At 50.6% G+C, this 13,601-nt stretch overlaps 1 protein-coding gene across 3 annotated transcripts in view; it reads right to left on the bottom strand.

Moving 5' to 3' along the window:
• Nucleotides 1–6,378: 6,378 nt before the first annotated feature.
• The window catches only part of ABCB9 (ATP binding cassette subfamily B member 9), a 36,459-nt gene continuing 29,236 nt past the window's right edge, over nucleotides 6,379–13,601 (bottom strand). For all 3 annotated transcript variants that reach the window (XM_043557443.1, XM_043557444.1, XM_043557442.1), the window contains exons 10-12: nucleotides 12,463–12,622; nucleotides 10,334–10,470; nucleotides 6,379–7,655 (exon numbers count right to left, since the gene is read on the bottom strand). In XM_043557443.1, coding sequence (XP_043413378.1) covers nucleotides 7,392–7,655; nucleotides 10,334–10,470; nucleotides 12,463–12,622 — 561 coding nt within the window. In that variant the 3' untranslated portion in view covers nucleotides 6,379–7,391. The remainder of the gene's footprint in view (nucleotides 7,656–10,333; nucleotides 10,471–12,462; nucleotides 12,623–13,601) is intronic.

Genomic DNA, 13,601 nt, shown 5'->3' with positions numbered 1-13,601 from the left:
GAAACTAATATAACACTATGTTAACTAATTGGAATTAAAATAAACAGTAAACTTCACACACATATTTATATATGCAAAAAATATCGTTGGTACTGTTTGTTGTGTATTAATTAACATAAATAAATTAACTATACCTAATATGTTATCCTGCAGTGTGCTTTGTGGCTTGTTTTTATGTTTTTGAGATCTATCCAAGTTAACATGCATAGATCCAATTTATGCCTATTCCTCCCACATAATAGTCCACCATATGTCCTACAGCACACTTTTTTAAACCAAATTAAAGACATGGAAGTTGTTTCTAGTATTTGCAAATGCAAACCAGGCTGCCGCAAGCATCCTTGGGCGGATTGCTCCAAAGCCGTGTTTTTCAAACTGCCGGAGGCATTAGTGGGTCACAAAATCCCTTTTTTTCCCTTAAGTGACATAGGACAGAATAGTTTGTAATAAGTATTTCAGTATCCTTTGGTGAAGCTTTTGTTTTGTGTTTGCATGTGTGTGTGTGTGTGTGTACTTGATAGGGAGGTAAAGTGTTTTTCTTACTGGGGATCGCGGTGAAAACAAGGTTTCAAAAACATTCCTCCCCCAGCAATTCTACCCAAGAGAATTGAAAATGTACGTCCAGGGGCGCCTGGGTGGCTCAGTTGGCTGAGCATACGACTCTTGATTTCTGCTCAGGTCGTGAGCTTGTGGTTCATGGGATCGAGCCCCGCGTCGGGCTCTGTGCTGACAGCTTGGAGTGTGCTTGGGATTCTCTCTCTCCCTCTCTGCCCCCTCCCCTGCCCGTGTGCTCTCTCTTTCTGTCTCAAAATAAATAAACTCGAAAAAAACAACAGAAAATGTATGTCCACGTGAAAACATGGCATCCACAAGTGTTCACAGCAGCCAAAAGGTGGAAACAACCCACATGTTCAGCCACACATGAATGGACAACCAAAATGCGGTGCTTCTGGACAATCGAATGACTCCACCACAACAAAGAAGGTACTGACTGATACACGTTCCAACGTAGAGGAGCCTTGAAAACACGATGAAGAGCGAAAGAGGCCAGACACCAAAGGCCACGTATTGTACGATCCCGTTTAAGTGCCGCAACAGGCAAATCCGTAGAGACGGAAAGCAGATTAGTGGTTGCCAGGGGCTGGCGGAGAGGGGACGTGGGGAGAGCCTGCTTAATGGATATGGATTTCCTTTTGGAGTGATGAGAACGTTCTGGAACTAGATAGCGATGGTAGTTTCACAACATTATGAATTTACAAAAAGCCACTGAATTCTATGCTTTAAAAAATGGCTTAAGGGGCACCTGGGTGGCTCGGTCGGTTAAGCGTCCAGCTCTTGACTTTGACTCAGGTCGTGATCTCACGATTTCGTGGGTTTGAGCCCTGCATGGGGCTCTGCACTGACAATGTGGAGTCTGCTTGGGATTCTCTCTCCCTCCCTCCCTCCCGCCTCTCTCTCTGCCCCTCCCCCACTCATGTGCTCTGTTTGTCTCTCTCTCTCAAAATAAACTTAAAAATAAAGGTTTCAATGATGAATTTTATGTTCTGTAAATTTTACCTCAATTAAAAGTGTTTAGGGGCGCCTGGGTGGCTCAGTGGGTTCAACGTCGCCTTCAGCTCAGATCACATCTCACGGTTCGTGGGTTCGAGTCCCACATCAAGCTCACTGCTGTCAGCTCAGAGCCTGCTTTGGATCCTCTGTCTCCCTCTGTCTCTCTGCCCCTCCCCTGCTCATGCTCTCTCTCTCAAAAATAAATAAACATTTAAAAAAATGCTTAAAGCCACTCCTCTAAACTAAGGGCAGAATTGTGGGCTAGCACAGTTTGCTCATTTCACGTTTTTTACTACACGTGGGAAATTGCCCTCCAAAGTTGTTGTCCTGAGCTGTAGTCAGTGAATGAGAACTTCCACCCGACAACCCCCCCACACACACACTTGGTACCCAAGAGAAAAATAGCCAAGAGAATAACTCAGGCATTAACTGGGTATAAACCAGAGGTGACGATCTAGAGTCCCAATGACTTGCTTTGTTTGGCCAGTTTGTATTTTTAAAGTTTGAAGCCGGTGCCCATAGCTAAAATCCGGGGATCGCGGACTGTGACTCAGCCCCACACAGCACATATTTCCTTGTAGTGACCCTTAGCGGAGCTGAGCAGCCCGTGCCCCCTTCAAAGGAGTGGGCTCTCTCACTCACTGCGGCCTCCACGTTACCTGACGTCTTACAGCCGGTCCCTGTACTCGCTTGTGTTCCCCCGTGGCCCAGGGACTCTTTGAGCGCACTCACGCCTGGTATAAAGTTCAGAGCGCTATATGGGTGTGAATGGGGCTCACTCTCACAGTTGAGCATCTTTGTGCAGGTCACAACCTGCACAACTGTTCCAGGCAGCCCTGGTGAAGAGGACAGATGGAATTCTGAGCCCCTTGGTTATGGAAGTTTGCTGAGATAGGGGAGGTCTCAGACTTGGGGAGAAAAGCAGATTTGGGAACTGAAGAGAAAGGTGGGGCCAGAGCCCTGGCATTGCCATTGGGCATCGGATAGAAGAACATATCGTCCCACCGTTCCTACTATCCAGGTGAGGCCGCTCAGCCCCGAAGAGCTCACCTTCGGCGTCCTCTCCAGCTGTAGCTGATGAACACCATCTTGAGGTGCTGGGTTTCTGGGTCTGGCACTTTCAGCTCTGACTGTGACCCCAAATCGGATTAACAGCCCCTCCCGACACGTACGCTCTGGATCAGAGTCTGCCGAGACCAGCCATTTGGAAGAGCCCATCTGCCGCCTGCTGCACTAATTCGGCTTCAGGGCCCAGCTTGGAAGAGAGAGGGGGCAGGAGGAGGGGAGGTGCGATCTGCGGCAGGGGCCCGAGAGGTGAGAAATACACGGCTTAATTAAAAAAAAAAAAAAAGCGCCCTCCTCCAGACGCCAGAGATGCAGCTGTGGAGAGAGTCTTCCCCGACCCCTGCCTCCAGCTGGGACCACTTCCCAAGACGAGCTGCAGAATCTGCAGGGGCTGGTGCAGAAGGAAAATGCAGAGCCGCCTGTTCCAAAATTTCAACACAGGCTGCACGCCCATGTGAGGCCGGCCCTGCCTCTGTCTTCCTCCCGCCCCTGGGTCCTTACACCAGGATTAAACCTGCTCTGGGGCCCCACAGCCCCTGTGCCCGTGTCCCTTGCGTCCCATCCTTTATTTCCTCGCCTGCCTGTGTCCCCAGCAGACCGTGCATTCCCTGAGGGCCTGACCGCAATGATTTTCCCTGATGGCCCGGCACAGTCCCTGGGGCAGAAGAAAGCAGCCGTATTTGCTCAATCACAAAAGAGAAAAAGTCTACTTCAAAAACCATGGCTCTCCACTTTAGATCCACCAGCTTGACTGTAATTTAAAATGTAAATAAACGGGGGCACCTGGGTGATTCAGTCCGTTAAGCCTCCGACTTCGGCTCAGGTCGTGATCTTGCCGATTGTGGGTTCGAGCCCCGGCGTCGGGCTCTGTGCTGACAGCTCGGAGCCTGGAACCTGCTTCAGACTCTGTGTCTCCCTCTCTCTCTGACCCTCCCCTGCTCACGCGCGCTCTCTCACAAAAATAAATAAAACATTAAAAATTTTTAAAAAAATAAAATGTAAATAAATAAAGGCAGAAAATAGCAAGTGTTGGTGAGGACGTGGACAAACTGGAACCCTAATACTTTGCTGGTAGGAAGGTACGATGGTGCAGCCACTGTGGAAGCAGTTTGGTAGGTAGTTCCTCAAGTTGAGCGGAGAGTGGCCATGTGACCCAGCAATTCTGGTCCTAGGCGTATACCCAAGAGATTATGTCCACACAAAAACATGAATGTTCACAGTAGCACTATTCAGCACAGCCCAAAGGCAGAGACAACTCAAGTGCCCATCAATGGATGAAAGGATTAGCAAAATGTGGTCCATCCACACACTGGAATAGGATTCGGCTGTAAAAAGGAATGAGATGCTGACACCTGCCACGCTATGGATGACCCTCGGAGACATGATGCTGAGTGAAAGAAGACAGACACAAAAGGCCACATAAAGGTATGGTTCCACCGATACGAAATGTCCCAAAGAGGCGAATCTAGAGACAGAAAGCGGACTGGTGGGTGCCAGGGGCTGGGGGGAGGGGCGAACAGGGAGGGACTATGAATGGGATAGGTTTTTTTTGGAGGGAAAGGATGAAAATGTCCTGGAACTAGGAGATGCTGACGGTTGCACCACATTGTGAAGGCACTAGATGTTATTAATGGTAAATTTTATGTTAGGTGTGTTTTACTACAATTAAAAACAACTCAAAAACTATCTTTAAATGCAATGCGGTGCTCTGAATTGGATCCTGGAACAGAAAAAAAAACAAAAAACAAAAACCCACATGAGCGGAAAATTGGTGAAAAGGAAAAAAAAAAAAGCTTGGAGTTTCACTGACAGTGATGCGTCAGTGCTGTTTTCTTAGGGCAAGTTATCGCCACGATTGCACGAGACGATAATGTGAGAGGAAGCTGGCTGAGGGCTGTGCAAGAACTCCCTCTATTTCACTGCAACCTTTCTGAAATGCTAAAATTATCCCACAACAAAATATTTATTTAAAAAATCGTATCTGCCACGGCACCCGAGTGGCTAGGTTGGTTGAGTGCCCGACACTTGGTTTTGACCTAGGTCGTCATCTCACGGTTCGTGAGATCAAGCCCCACCCCTCGATCTGCTCTGACAGTGTGGAGCCTGCTTGGTATTCTCTCTCTGTCCCTCTCTCTTTACCCCTCCCCAGCTCGTTCTCTCTCTTTCTCAAAACAAATACACATTAAAAAAAAATGAAATAAAAAATCATATCTGCCTTCTAGAAAACAGCTAGCTTGGTCTCTGGAAGGTTCTTTTGTCTGCCTAGGGCCTGCTTTTGGGTTTAGGTTTGCCAACCAGGGAACCAGAGCATGGGAAAGCAGGAAGCATCTGGGGTTCCCAGCCTGGGGATTTTGAGGGGGGAGGTGAGGCAATGAGGCAAAGAGATGGGCGGCGGGGAGGGAGCAAGAGAGGAGCCTGGGCTGGAATGGGCTGGGCTGGGGGCCCCCCATGGCAGGGGAAATCTCCTTGATGGGGAAGCTCCAAGGACTTTGGAGAACAAGAATGTCCAGCAGAGAGGATGCAAACTGGTGACCCACACAGGTCCAAGACTGACTCGAGATGTGTCTATTGGCCCTGGGTTTTGTAAAAATAATTTGAGCCAATCTACAAAAAACCATCAATCCTACACTAAAACTGGAATTTCCAGCTTCTCTGAAAATATCTGCAGATCTGCTGACTCAAGGCCACCTTCCTGCATGGCCTCAAGAGGCCGAGGCCAAGTCCCAGCCATCGCCGTTAAATGAGATACAAAGCCTCGGTTGCCATTTATTCTCAGGCTTGCACCATATTCTATTTTTAATGGAACACAAAGATTTCCCTGCGCCGTGTCAAAAGTGGAAAAGCAGAAAAGAAACCAAGAGCGTTGACTGATTTTTCTAACACCTGGCTGCTTTCTCACACTTACGATACCTACCCGGTTCCTGGAGGCACTTATGTTTGAGAACCAACATTTGATCTGTAGCATTTGGTGCAATGTCAATATGCTCTCCAACCCGCGCCCTTAAATCTTTACTCTCACGGGCGTTCTGTGGTTGGGGTCAAACATACACACATACTTCTTGGGGGTGAATCCCAGCTCTACCCCTTACTAGCTGGTGGCCTTGAGCAAGTTGCTTAACCTCTCTGTATCTCAGTTTCCTTGAGCCCCTGAGGTGAAGCAGGAGACTCAGCTGGTCACGGCCTGGGTCAGCTTATTTGGCAAGAGAGTGGGTACATGGCTGACACAGAGCTGATACACGCAGCGTGACCGCCCCAGTAGTTACAATATCGAAATACTTCTCTACCAGTTTGGTAAATCGCCACTGCCCCAGCCCTCTCCCGGGAGCCCCAGACTCCCTTACAATCCTGCAAGTATGAATGACCCCCACGGACGTCTTCAGTCTCTTCTGACTGAGCTGTTAGGTAATATGTCTCAGCTCCGTGGGGCGGAGTGGGCGTGAGGTGCCCGGTCCCTGACGGGAAAGAACAGGTGGCATTTGCTGGGCCTTGGCTTTCCTGGGAGTCACAGAAGTCCCGCGGATTTAGAGGAGACGGGTCTCCGTTACCCTGCACAAGCCGCACGGAGACAGGCAGACAGACAGACAGGAATGTGTGTGCTGGAGATCCTGGGGACAAGCTCCCAGATCCTAGGGGGAGGCCCTGTACCACCCAGAGTCTCTCCCACAACTACACTGGGCAGGGCTGGGAGGAGAGCTGGGTTTGATGGAAAAACCTAACCAGGTGATGGGGCTGAGGGCCCAGGAAGAGGTCAGAGGTCAGGGGTCAGAGGTAGTACACTTTATTGGCCGGGTTCTTCTAACATCCTGCAACGCCCCTCTCACCCCCCCCCACCCCCCGCAAAGCCAGAGCCTGAGCTTTGCCACTGTCCCACCCCATCCACCAGACACGGAAGAGAATGCGTCTGCCAAACATCCAACATGCCAAAGGCCTCCGAAGAGCAGGGCGGCAGGGGCGGGTGTGGGGGAGAGGGCTGCAGGGGTGGGGGTGGGGGACAGGAGCAGGGGATGAGGCAGGGCCGAGGGGCTCGAGCTGGGTGCAGGGCTGGGGACACCCTGAGTCTCTGCCAGGCCTGGCCAGCCCCTCACTCCCCCAGTTAAGGTCAGTAGTAGTGGTTCACAGTGAGACTGGCTTCGATTTGGCAGGGCGGCAGGGACGATGGGCAGACAGGTGCCTTCCACTGCCCCTGCTGACCTTGGCCTGACTCATGAAGCTGGGAAGAGTGAGAGAGGAAGTCCCCTCCTCTGTGTCCCCCTTCTGGGACAGGGAAGCCCCTTCTCTCGAGGGGCGAAGGGGCAGAGGCCTGGTTCTCCCCTGACATCCCCCAGGCTATTAGGAAAGGTCATTCACTCCTGGCTCAGAAGTTTCTAGAACATCTCAGCGACCTTGCCCATTGTTACTCCCAATGAAAAAACTGTTTTTGAAATCTAGGAGTTGACTGGGGCCCATCAAACCAAGCAGTAAAAAAAACCTGGGAAGATCTTGGTTTAAAAAGGTAGCTCTACCTTCGCTTAAAAGCCTTGGGAGGCCAGATGGAGAGATCAGACGTGTCTCTGCTGCCCCGACTGGAGGCGGTGGCTCGTGGCAGCAGGGGAGGGCTGGTGGTGGCCCAGGCGACGGGGCAGGAATCGGGAGCAAGATGCAGGAAGCGGTGACACGTGGGACGTGGCAGGTGGCCCTCCGGTGCTGTGGGCCTGGGCTCAGAGGGCAGCGGGGGGAGGGGGGAGCCCCCACGGGTACGTCTGCCAGGCGAGGCGCCAGGGCCTCCGCCCCACCGGTCAGGCCTTGTGACCGCCGCCGCTGCCCGGCGGCTCCTTGTGGCCGGCTGAGTAGTCGGAGGCGGGCTCGAGCCCCAGCATCTGCCGCTGTACCAGCTTGGCATAGAGGCCGCCCTGGGCCAGCAGCTGCTGGTGAGTACCCTGCTGCACCACGCGACCCTTGTCCAGCACCACGATGAGGTGCGCACGCTCCACCGTGCTCAGCCGGTGCGCGATGATGAGCACCGTGTGCTTCTGCGGGTGGCCGTGGATGGCCTGCTGGATCTGGAGAGACAGTGGGGGGGGGGGGGGGTGCGGCCGCAAGTCCACCCGGGGCCTGGCTCGGCTCCCAGGTCCGCTGCGTCCCAGTCACCCTTAACCGCTCTGAGACTCGGTTCCTCGTTTGTAAAGCCGGGGCCTGCACGCGACCTGTTTTGGGTTCACGGAGGGCACAGCTCCGTGCCCGGCACCAGGGAGGTGCTTGGGCGGCGACAGGCGAACCCTAACCCGGTCTCCTCCGGTCTTCCTGCTCCTGCTCCCTCCTCTAACCTTCGCCCTGGTTAATGGTCTCACCATCAGCCCCAAAGCTCAAGCCAACGAGACCATCGTCCTCAATTCCTCATCCTTCGCTCACTGTCCAAATCCAGCTGCTGAGCGAACCCTGCAGGTGCTGTCTCCCCAGGTTATCTCACCCTTTCCTTCCCTCCACCACGATCTTCTCGCTGAATGCCTGCAACCCCCACCCCCCGCCCCCCGGGATTTAACGTTTCCATCAGTTCCTGTTGAATTCCTGCTCCAAGCCCTTCAACAAAGAATGAAATCCAGACTCCACATTAGCATTCTGCACTTGTCAAGGTCAAGCGTGCACAACACGAAGGGGGACCCCTAATGTAAACGATGCACTTTAGTTAGCAATAATGTGTTAAAGCTGGTTCATCATTTGGAACGAATTCACTGCCATCAAGATGTTAATAATAAGAGAAACTTACTATTAATAAGATGTTAGTAATAAGAATGGGGTGAAAGGGACATATACGGGAGCTCTCTGCACTTTTTTGCTCAATTTTCTTTAAACCTAAAACTTTTCTGTTAATTAAAAAAAAAAAAAAAAATCCGAACTCTAGAACTAAGGGCCTGAGTTGCCTGTGTCTCCTTAGGACTCTGTCCTCACCTTGTCGGACCCCCCCCAGCCTGACACGCTGACCTTCGGGCTTGCCTATGAACTTGCTCCAGGCCTCTGCATATGCTGCCCTCTCTTCCTCAGATGCTCTTACCTCAGAACTGCCCTCCGCTGGCTCCTTTCCTCTTGGGTCTCAGCTCAAATGGTACCCGGAGACCCTGCTTCTATCAGTGAGATGGCCACCTTCCAGCAGGGCTTTGACAGTGTAAGGCTTTGTCCCTGGGATGACCCAGCCCCACTGAATGCTCAGCACTGCCAGGAGAATCGACTGTTTCGGCCAATGCCTGACAGTAGACTCCTGACCTCCCTTTCTTCGAGCGTTTAATACAAAGGGCTTATAACTGGAGTGCCTGGGTGGCTTAGTCGGCTAAGTGTCCAACTTCAGCTCAGGTCACGATCTCACAGTTCATGAGTTCAAGCCCCACATCAAGCTCTGCGCTGACAGCTCAGAGCCTGGAGCCTGCTTCGGATTCTGTATCGCCCTCTCTCTCTGCCCCTCCCCTGCTTGCGCTATCTCTCAAAAATAAGTAAACATAACGGGCGCCTGGGTGGCTCAGTCGGTTAAGCATCCAAATTCGACTCAGGTCATGATCTCACAGTTCATGAATTCAAGCCCTGTATCGGGCTCTGTGCTGACAGCTCAGAGTCTGGGGCCTGCTCAGATCCTATGTCTCCCTCTCTCTCTCTGTGTCTCCTCCACTTGTGCCCTCTCTCTCTCAAAATTAAATGAACATAAAAATTTTTGAATAAATAAATAAACATCAAAAAATTTTTAAAAAGGGCTTATAATTATAAACCCTTCCTCTGTCCCTTTGAGACATATATATATATCTATATCTATATCTATATCTATATCTATATGAATCTCCTATAAGTCAAGAGTGTCTTTCTCAGGGACCTAAAGGCCTTTCCTCTTCAATGGAATTGCTAGGAAGGACAGGGCCTCAGTCTCCCATTCTCCGTGGGAGGACAGAATTCTGGCGACAGTTGCCAGCCAGCAGACACGGCCGGCTAATCGCATCCACACTGCCCAGCCCTTCCTAGGCCTTCCCTGGAGCTCGCCTCCTTATGCCTTCATTCTCCTTTGAAACGCCTGTCACCACTCTCACCTCTGCACAAGCCAGAGTGGAGCTCAGCTCTTTCCCCTACTGTCAGTAGTTACTGAATAAAATCTGGGTTTTTTTTTTTCCAGCTTTAATGTCTGGCCGTGTTTCTCTTTGGCACTGGTGACCTCTCTCGATCTCTCTCTCTCAAATGGCAGTTTCATTTTCTACGTGGCACAGGCCACAGGTTGAACTCATGCTTGTTCTTCCCCTGGAACGGAAACATGGAAACACAGCAGGGACGGGGCCTTTGTCTGTCTGTTCAGCCAGCCCTCGCAACCTCAGGGTCTGGGACGGTGCCCAGTGGCCAGGAGGAGCTCAGTGAATGCCTGTGTAATTAACGATTCAACCCACGGAGAGGCCGAGGTAGCTAGTCAGTGACAAATACCCCGTTGGACCCTCTACCAATGACAGTGGGCCTCAGAGAGCGGAAGACACTGGCTCAAGTGATGAGCTGAGGGCAGGGCCTCAACTCCAAACCGAATCGTATGATTTCACGTCTGCCAGGAGCCAGTTGGCTGGTCCAGCCCTGGGTCTCCTCTCCCCTGGTTCCCTACCCTCAGCCCTGAACACCCCAGTCCAGGAAACCGACGGCCAGGGAAGGCTCCATAGAGTCTCCAAACCCTTCCCGGCTCCTGGCTCCGTTGTCTGGCATCACCCCGCCATCCCCCACAACTCACCAGGTACTCGCTCTCTGCATCCAGGGCGCTGGTGGCTTCGTCCAGGATGAGGACGGGTGGGTTCCGCACCAGAGCCCGAGCCATGGCCACCCGCTGCTTCTGGCCGCCCGACAGCTGGGCACCCTTCTCCCCAGTCTCTGTGTGGCAAAGGGACAGGGGCGAGTGAGCAGAGGGTGAGGCCGGGGCAGCCCTGGCGAAGAGAGAAAAGTCCCCTCCTCTGTCTTTCCTGCCTCTCCCTGCTGCCATAGGAGCCGTGCTCTCCAGGAAAAGGTGTGGTTCAAAGGGCCGCCGGCCGGGACAACCACCAGCTCCAAAACACGAAAGGATGCTCTCCCCCCCTGTTCGTGCAAATTGCGACTAGGTCGTAGGGTACCAATTTTTACTTATTCATTTGGTAAAAATCCAAATGCTTGATAGTACACTGTGCTGTGGGGAACCAGGCACTCCCCCCACCTTCCTGGGGCTGCACACACCTCTGTGTCTGTCATTTTGTACCGTGCAAGCCTGTGATCACAAGGACAAATGCACGACCCCTGCATGTCCATCAGTAGGAAACTGAACGGCTTATTTAAATAAATTATCATAAAGCCCATACACTGGTACACAATCCAACTGTTTAAAAAAGGAGCAAGGCAGGGGTGCCTGAGTGGCCCCGTCGGCTAGGCGTCCGACTTCGGCTCAGGTCATGATCTCACGGTTCGTGAGTTCGAGTCCCATGTTGGGCTCTGTGCTGACAGCTCGGAGCCTGGTGCCTGCTTCGGATTCCGTGTCTCCCTCTCTCTCTGCCCCTCCCCAGCATGCTCTCTGTCTCTCTCTCAAAAAATAAATAAATAAAATAAAAATAAAATATACACCCACATTTGCATAAAGAAACTCCAAAAGTACACGTAAGAAGCTCATGAAAGAGGCTTTGTTGGGACAGGAGGAAAAAGGGGTAGAGACAGGGATAGAATAAAACTTTTCATTATGTATCATTATATGTATATATTTTTAGTTCTGAACCATGTGAATAGCCCCTTTACAAGGGTTAAAATTTTAAAGTATATTAAACACAATAAAATATATAATATAAATCAATATTGCTAAATCTGTTATATTAAAATATTAATTTATTAACATAAAATTAAGTTGTCATTAATATAATACATATATTATTTATTTATTTTTTTTTTTAACGCTTATTTATTTTTGAGACAGAGAGAGACAGAGCATGAACGGGGGAGGGTCAGAGAGAGGGAGACACAGAATCTGAAACAGGCTCCAGGCTCCAAGCTGTCAGCACAGAGCCCGACGCGGGGCTCGAACTCACAGACCATGAGATCATGACCTGAGCCGGAGTCGGCCGCTTAACCGACTGAGCCACCCAGGCACCCCATATAATACATATATTATTTTAAATAATGCTTTACTTATTTATATTCTAATTTTTTTTGAGAGAGAGAGAGAGTACAAGTGAGCAAGGGGCAGGGAGAGAGAATCCCAGGAGGTGCAGAGAGAGAGAGAGAGAGAGAGAGAGAGAGAGTGGGGCTCATTTGACGCAGGGCTTGTGTTTTACCCGAAGTGGAGCTCGGGCTCACCTGAGTTCAAGTGGGACTTGAATTCATGAACCATGACATCATGGCCTGAGCCAAAGTCAGATGCTTAATGACTGAGCCACCCAGGAGCCCCTGTTTATTTTTAATTTGAGAGACAGAGAGAGAATGCGTGCATGTAGGGGACAAGGGCAGAGAGAGAGAGAGAGAGAGGGAGAGAGAGGGAGAGAGAGAGAGAGAGAGAGAGAGAGAGAGAATCTTAAGCAAGCTCCATGCTGAGCACGGAGCCTGATGTGGGGCTTGATCCCTCAACCCGGGACCACGATCTGAGCTGAAATCAAGAGTTAGATGCTCAACCGACTGAGTCACACAGGTACCCCTAAAATAATAATCTTTTAAAACTCAACAGAGGTGACGGTTGTTGCCTGGTACTGTGAATGTCCTTAAACACCACTGAAGTGCTCACTTTCAAAGGGTTAAGTGAATTTCACCTGAAATAATAAAGAGCAGCTGGCAGAGGGCAACGCTCAACTCAGAGGGTCGCATCCCTGAAGGTGGACCTTCAGGCACAGCGGAGGTGATGCTCCTGGGCTGTACCTGTGTTGTAGCCGTCCTGGAGCTCCATGATGAAGCCGTGGGCATTTGCCTTCTGTGCAGCCTCCACCACCATCTCGAAGGGCACGGTGGACAGGCCGTAGGAGATGTTGTCCGTGATAGAGCGGGCAAATAGCACTGGCTCCTGGCTCACCAGGGAGATCTGTGCAGGAGAAAGGATGGGGCATGAGAGGCCTGGAGCTCATCCGTCCAGCTGTCACCGGGAACCTTGCCAGCCCCAGGCCTGCCTGACGCCAGGGGTCTTGGGTCTGAAATCTGATCAGGGCCTGTGCCTGGCTGCTAACATCAGCTGCCTCTCTTCTTCCAAAACAAGAGTCCACTTTCTGTACAAAACCTCAGCTCCCCCCGACCAAAAATCTGGGGCCCGCTAAGCTAGCTGCTTGGGGCTAAGCCGAGTTCCCTGACCTCCAAGACAGCTCTCTGGGAAAGAGAGTGTAGGATGTAAGTCTGTTCACATCAGAAGACAAGAGGCCACAGCAGGCCCCCGGGGCCATAAAGACCTCCCCGGTACCCCGTCCCTCCAAAGAGAATACTTTAAAGAAGCTGTTGTCCCCCGATTCCAGTTTTAGGAATGTAGCCTACAAAAATGAGAGTATGGAGGGTATCACTGCAACATTGTAAATAGAGAAAGAAATCAATTTCATAGATTGGGAATTGGCTAATAATCACAGTGTATCCATAAAATCAAATTTGTATATATATGTGTGTGTATCTGTATATACACATATACAGATACACATACCGAGTATGATTCTGTTTTTGTTAAAAAAAAACTTATATGTGTGCCTTTGTATATCAATATATTTATACAAAGATAGGAAACAGGTTAGAAAGGACATGGGGTGGAATTTTAAAAAGTGAGGCGGAGGGGAACTCTTATGTCGTAGTCACAAAATTCTCTGAATATATGGGAATGTGGTTAGATGGTTGAATTTTACTGTTTTGGGTTTATGAAAATTGGAAAAAAATTAATTTAAACTAAAGAGAAGGGATTCACAAAAGAGGAAATCCAAGTAGTGAACCATATGGAAAGGTACTTGATATATTTAGTCGCCAGTAAAATGCAAAAGACGCGGTGAAACACCTCCACACGTGCACTCACCCGCTGGCCAAAAATCAGG

The sequence above is a fragment of the Prionailurus bengalensis genome, chromosome D3 (genome assembly GCF_016509475.1).
Source record: "Prionailurus bengalensis isolate Pbe53 chromosome D3, Fcat_Pben_1.1_paternal_pri, whole genome shotgun sequence".
Classification (NCBI taxonomy): Eukaryota; Metazoa; Chordata; class Mammalia; order Carnivora; family Felidae; genus Prionailurus; species Prionailurus bengalensis.
This window is presented reverse-complemented; position numbering and strand designations above follow the sequence as displayed.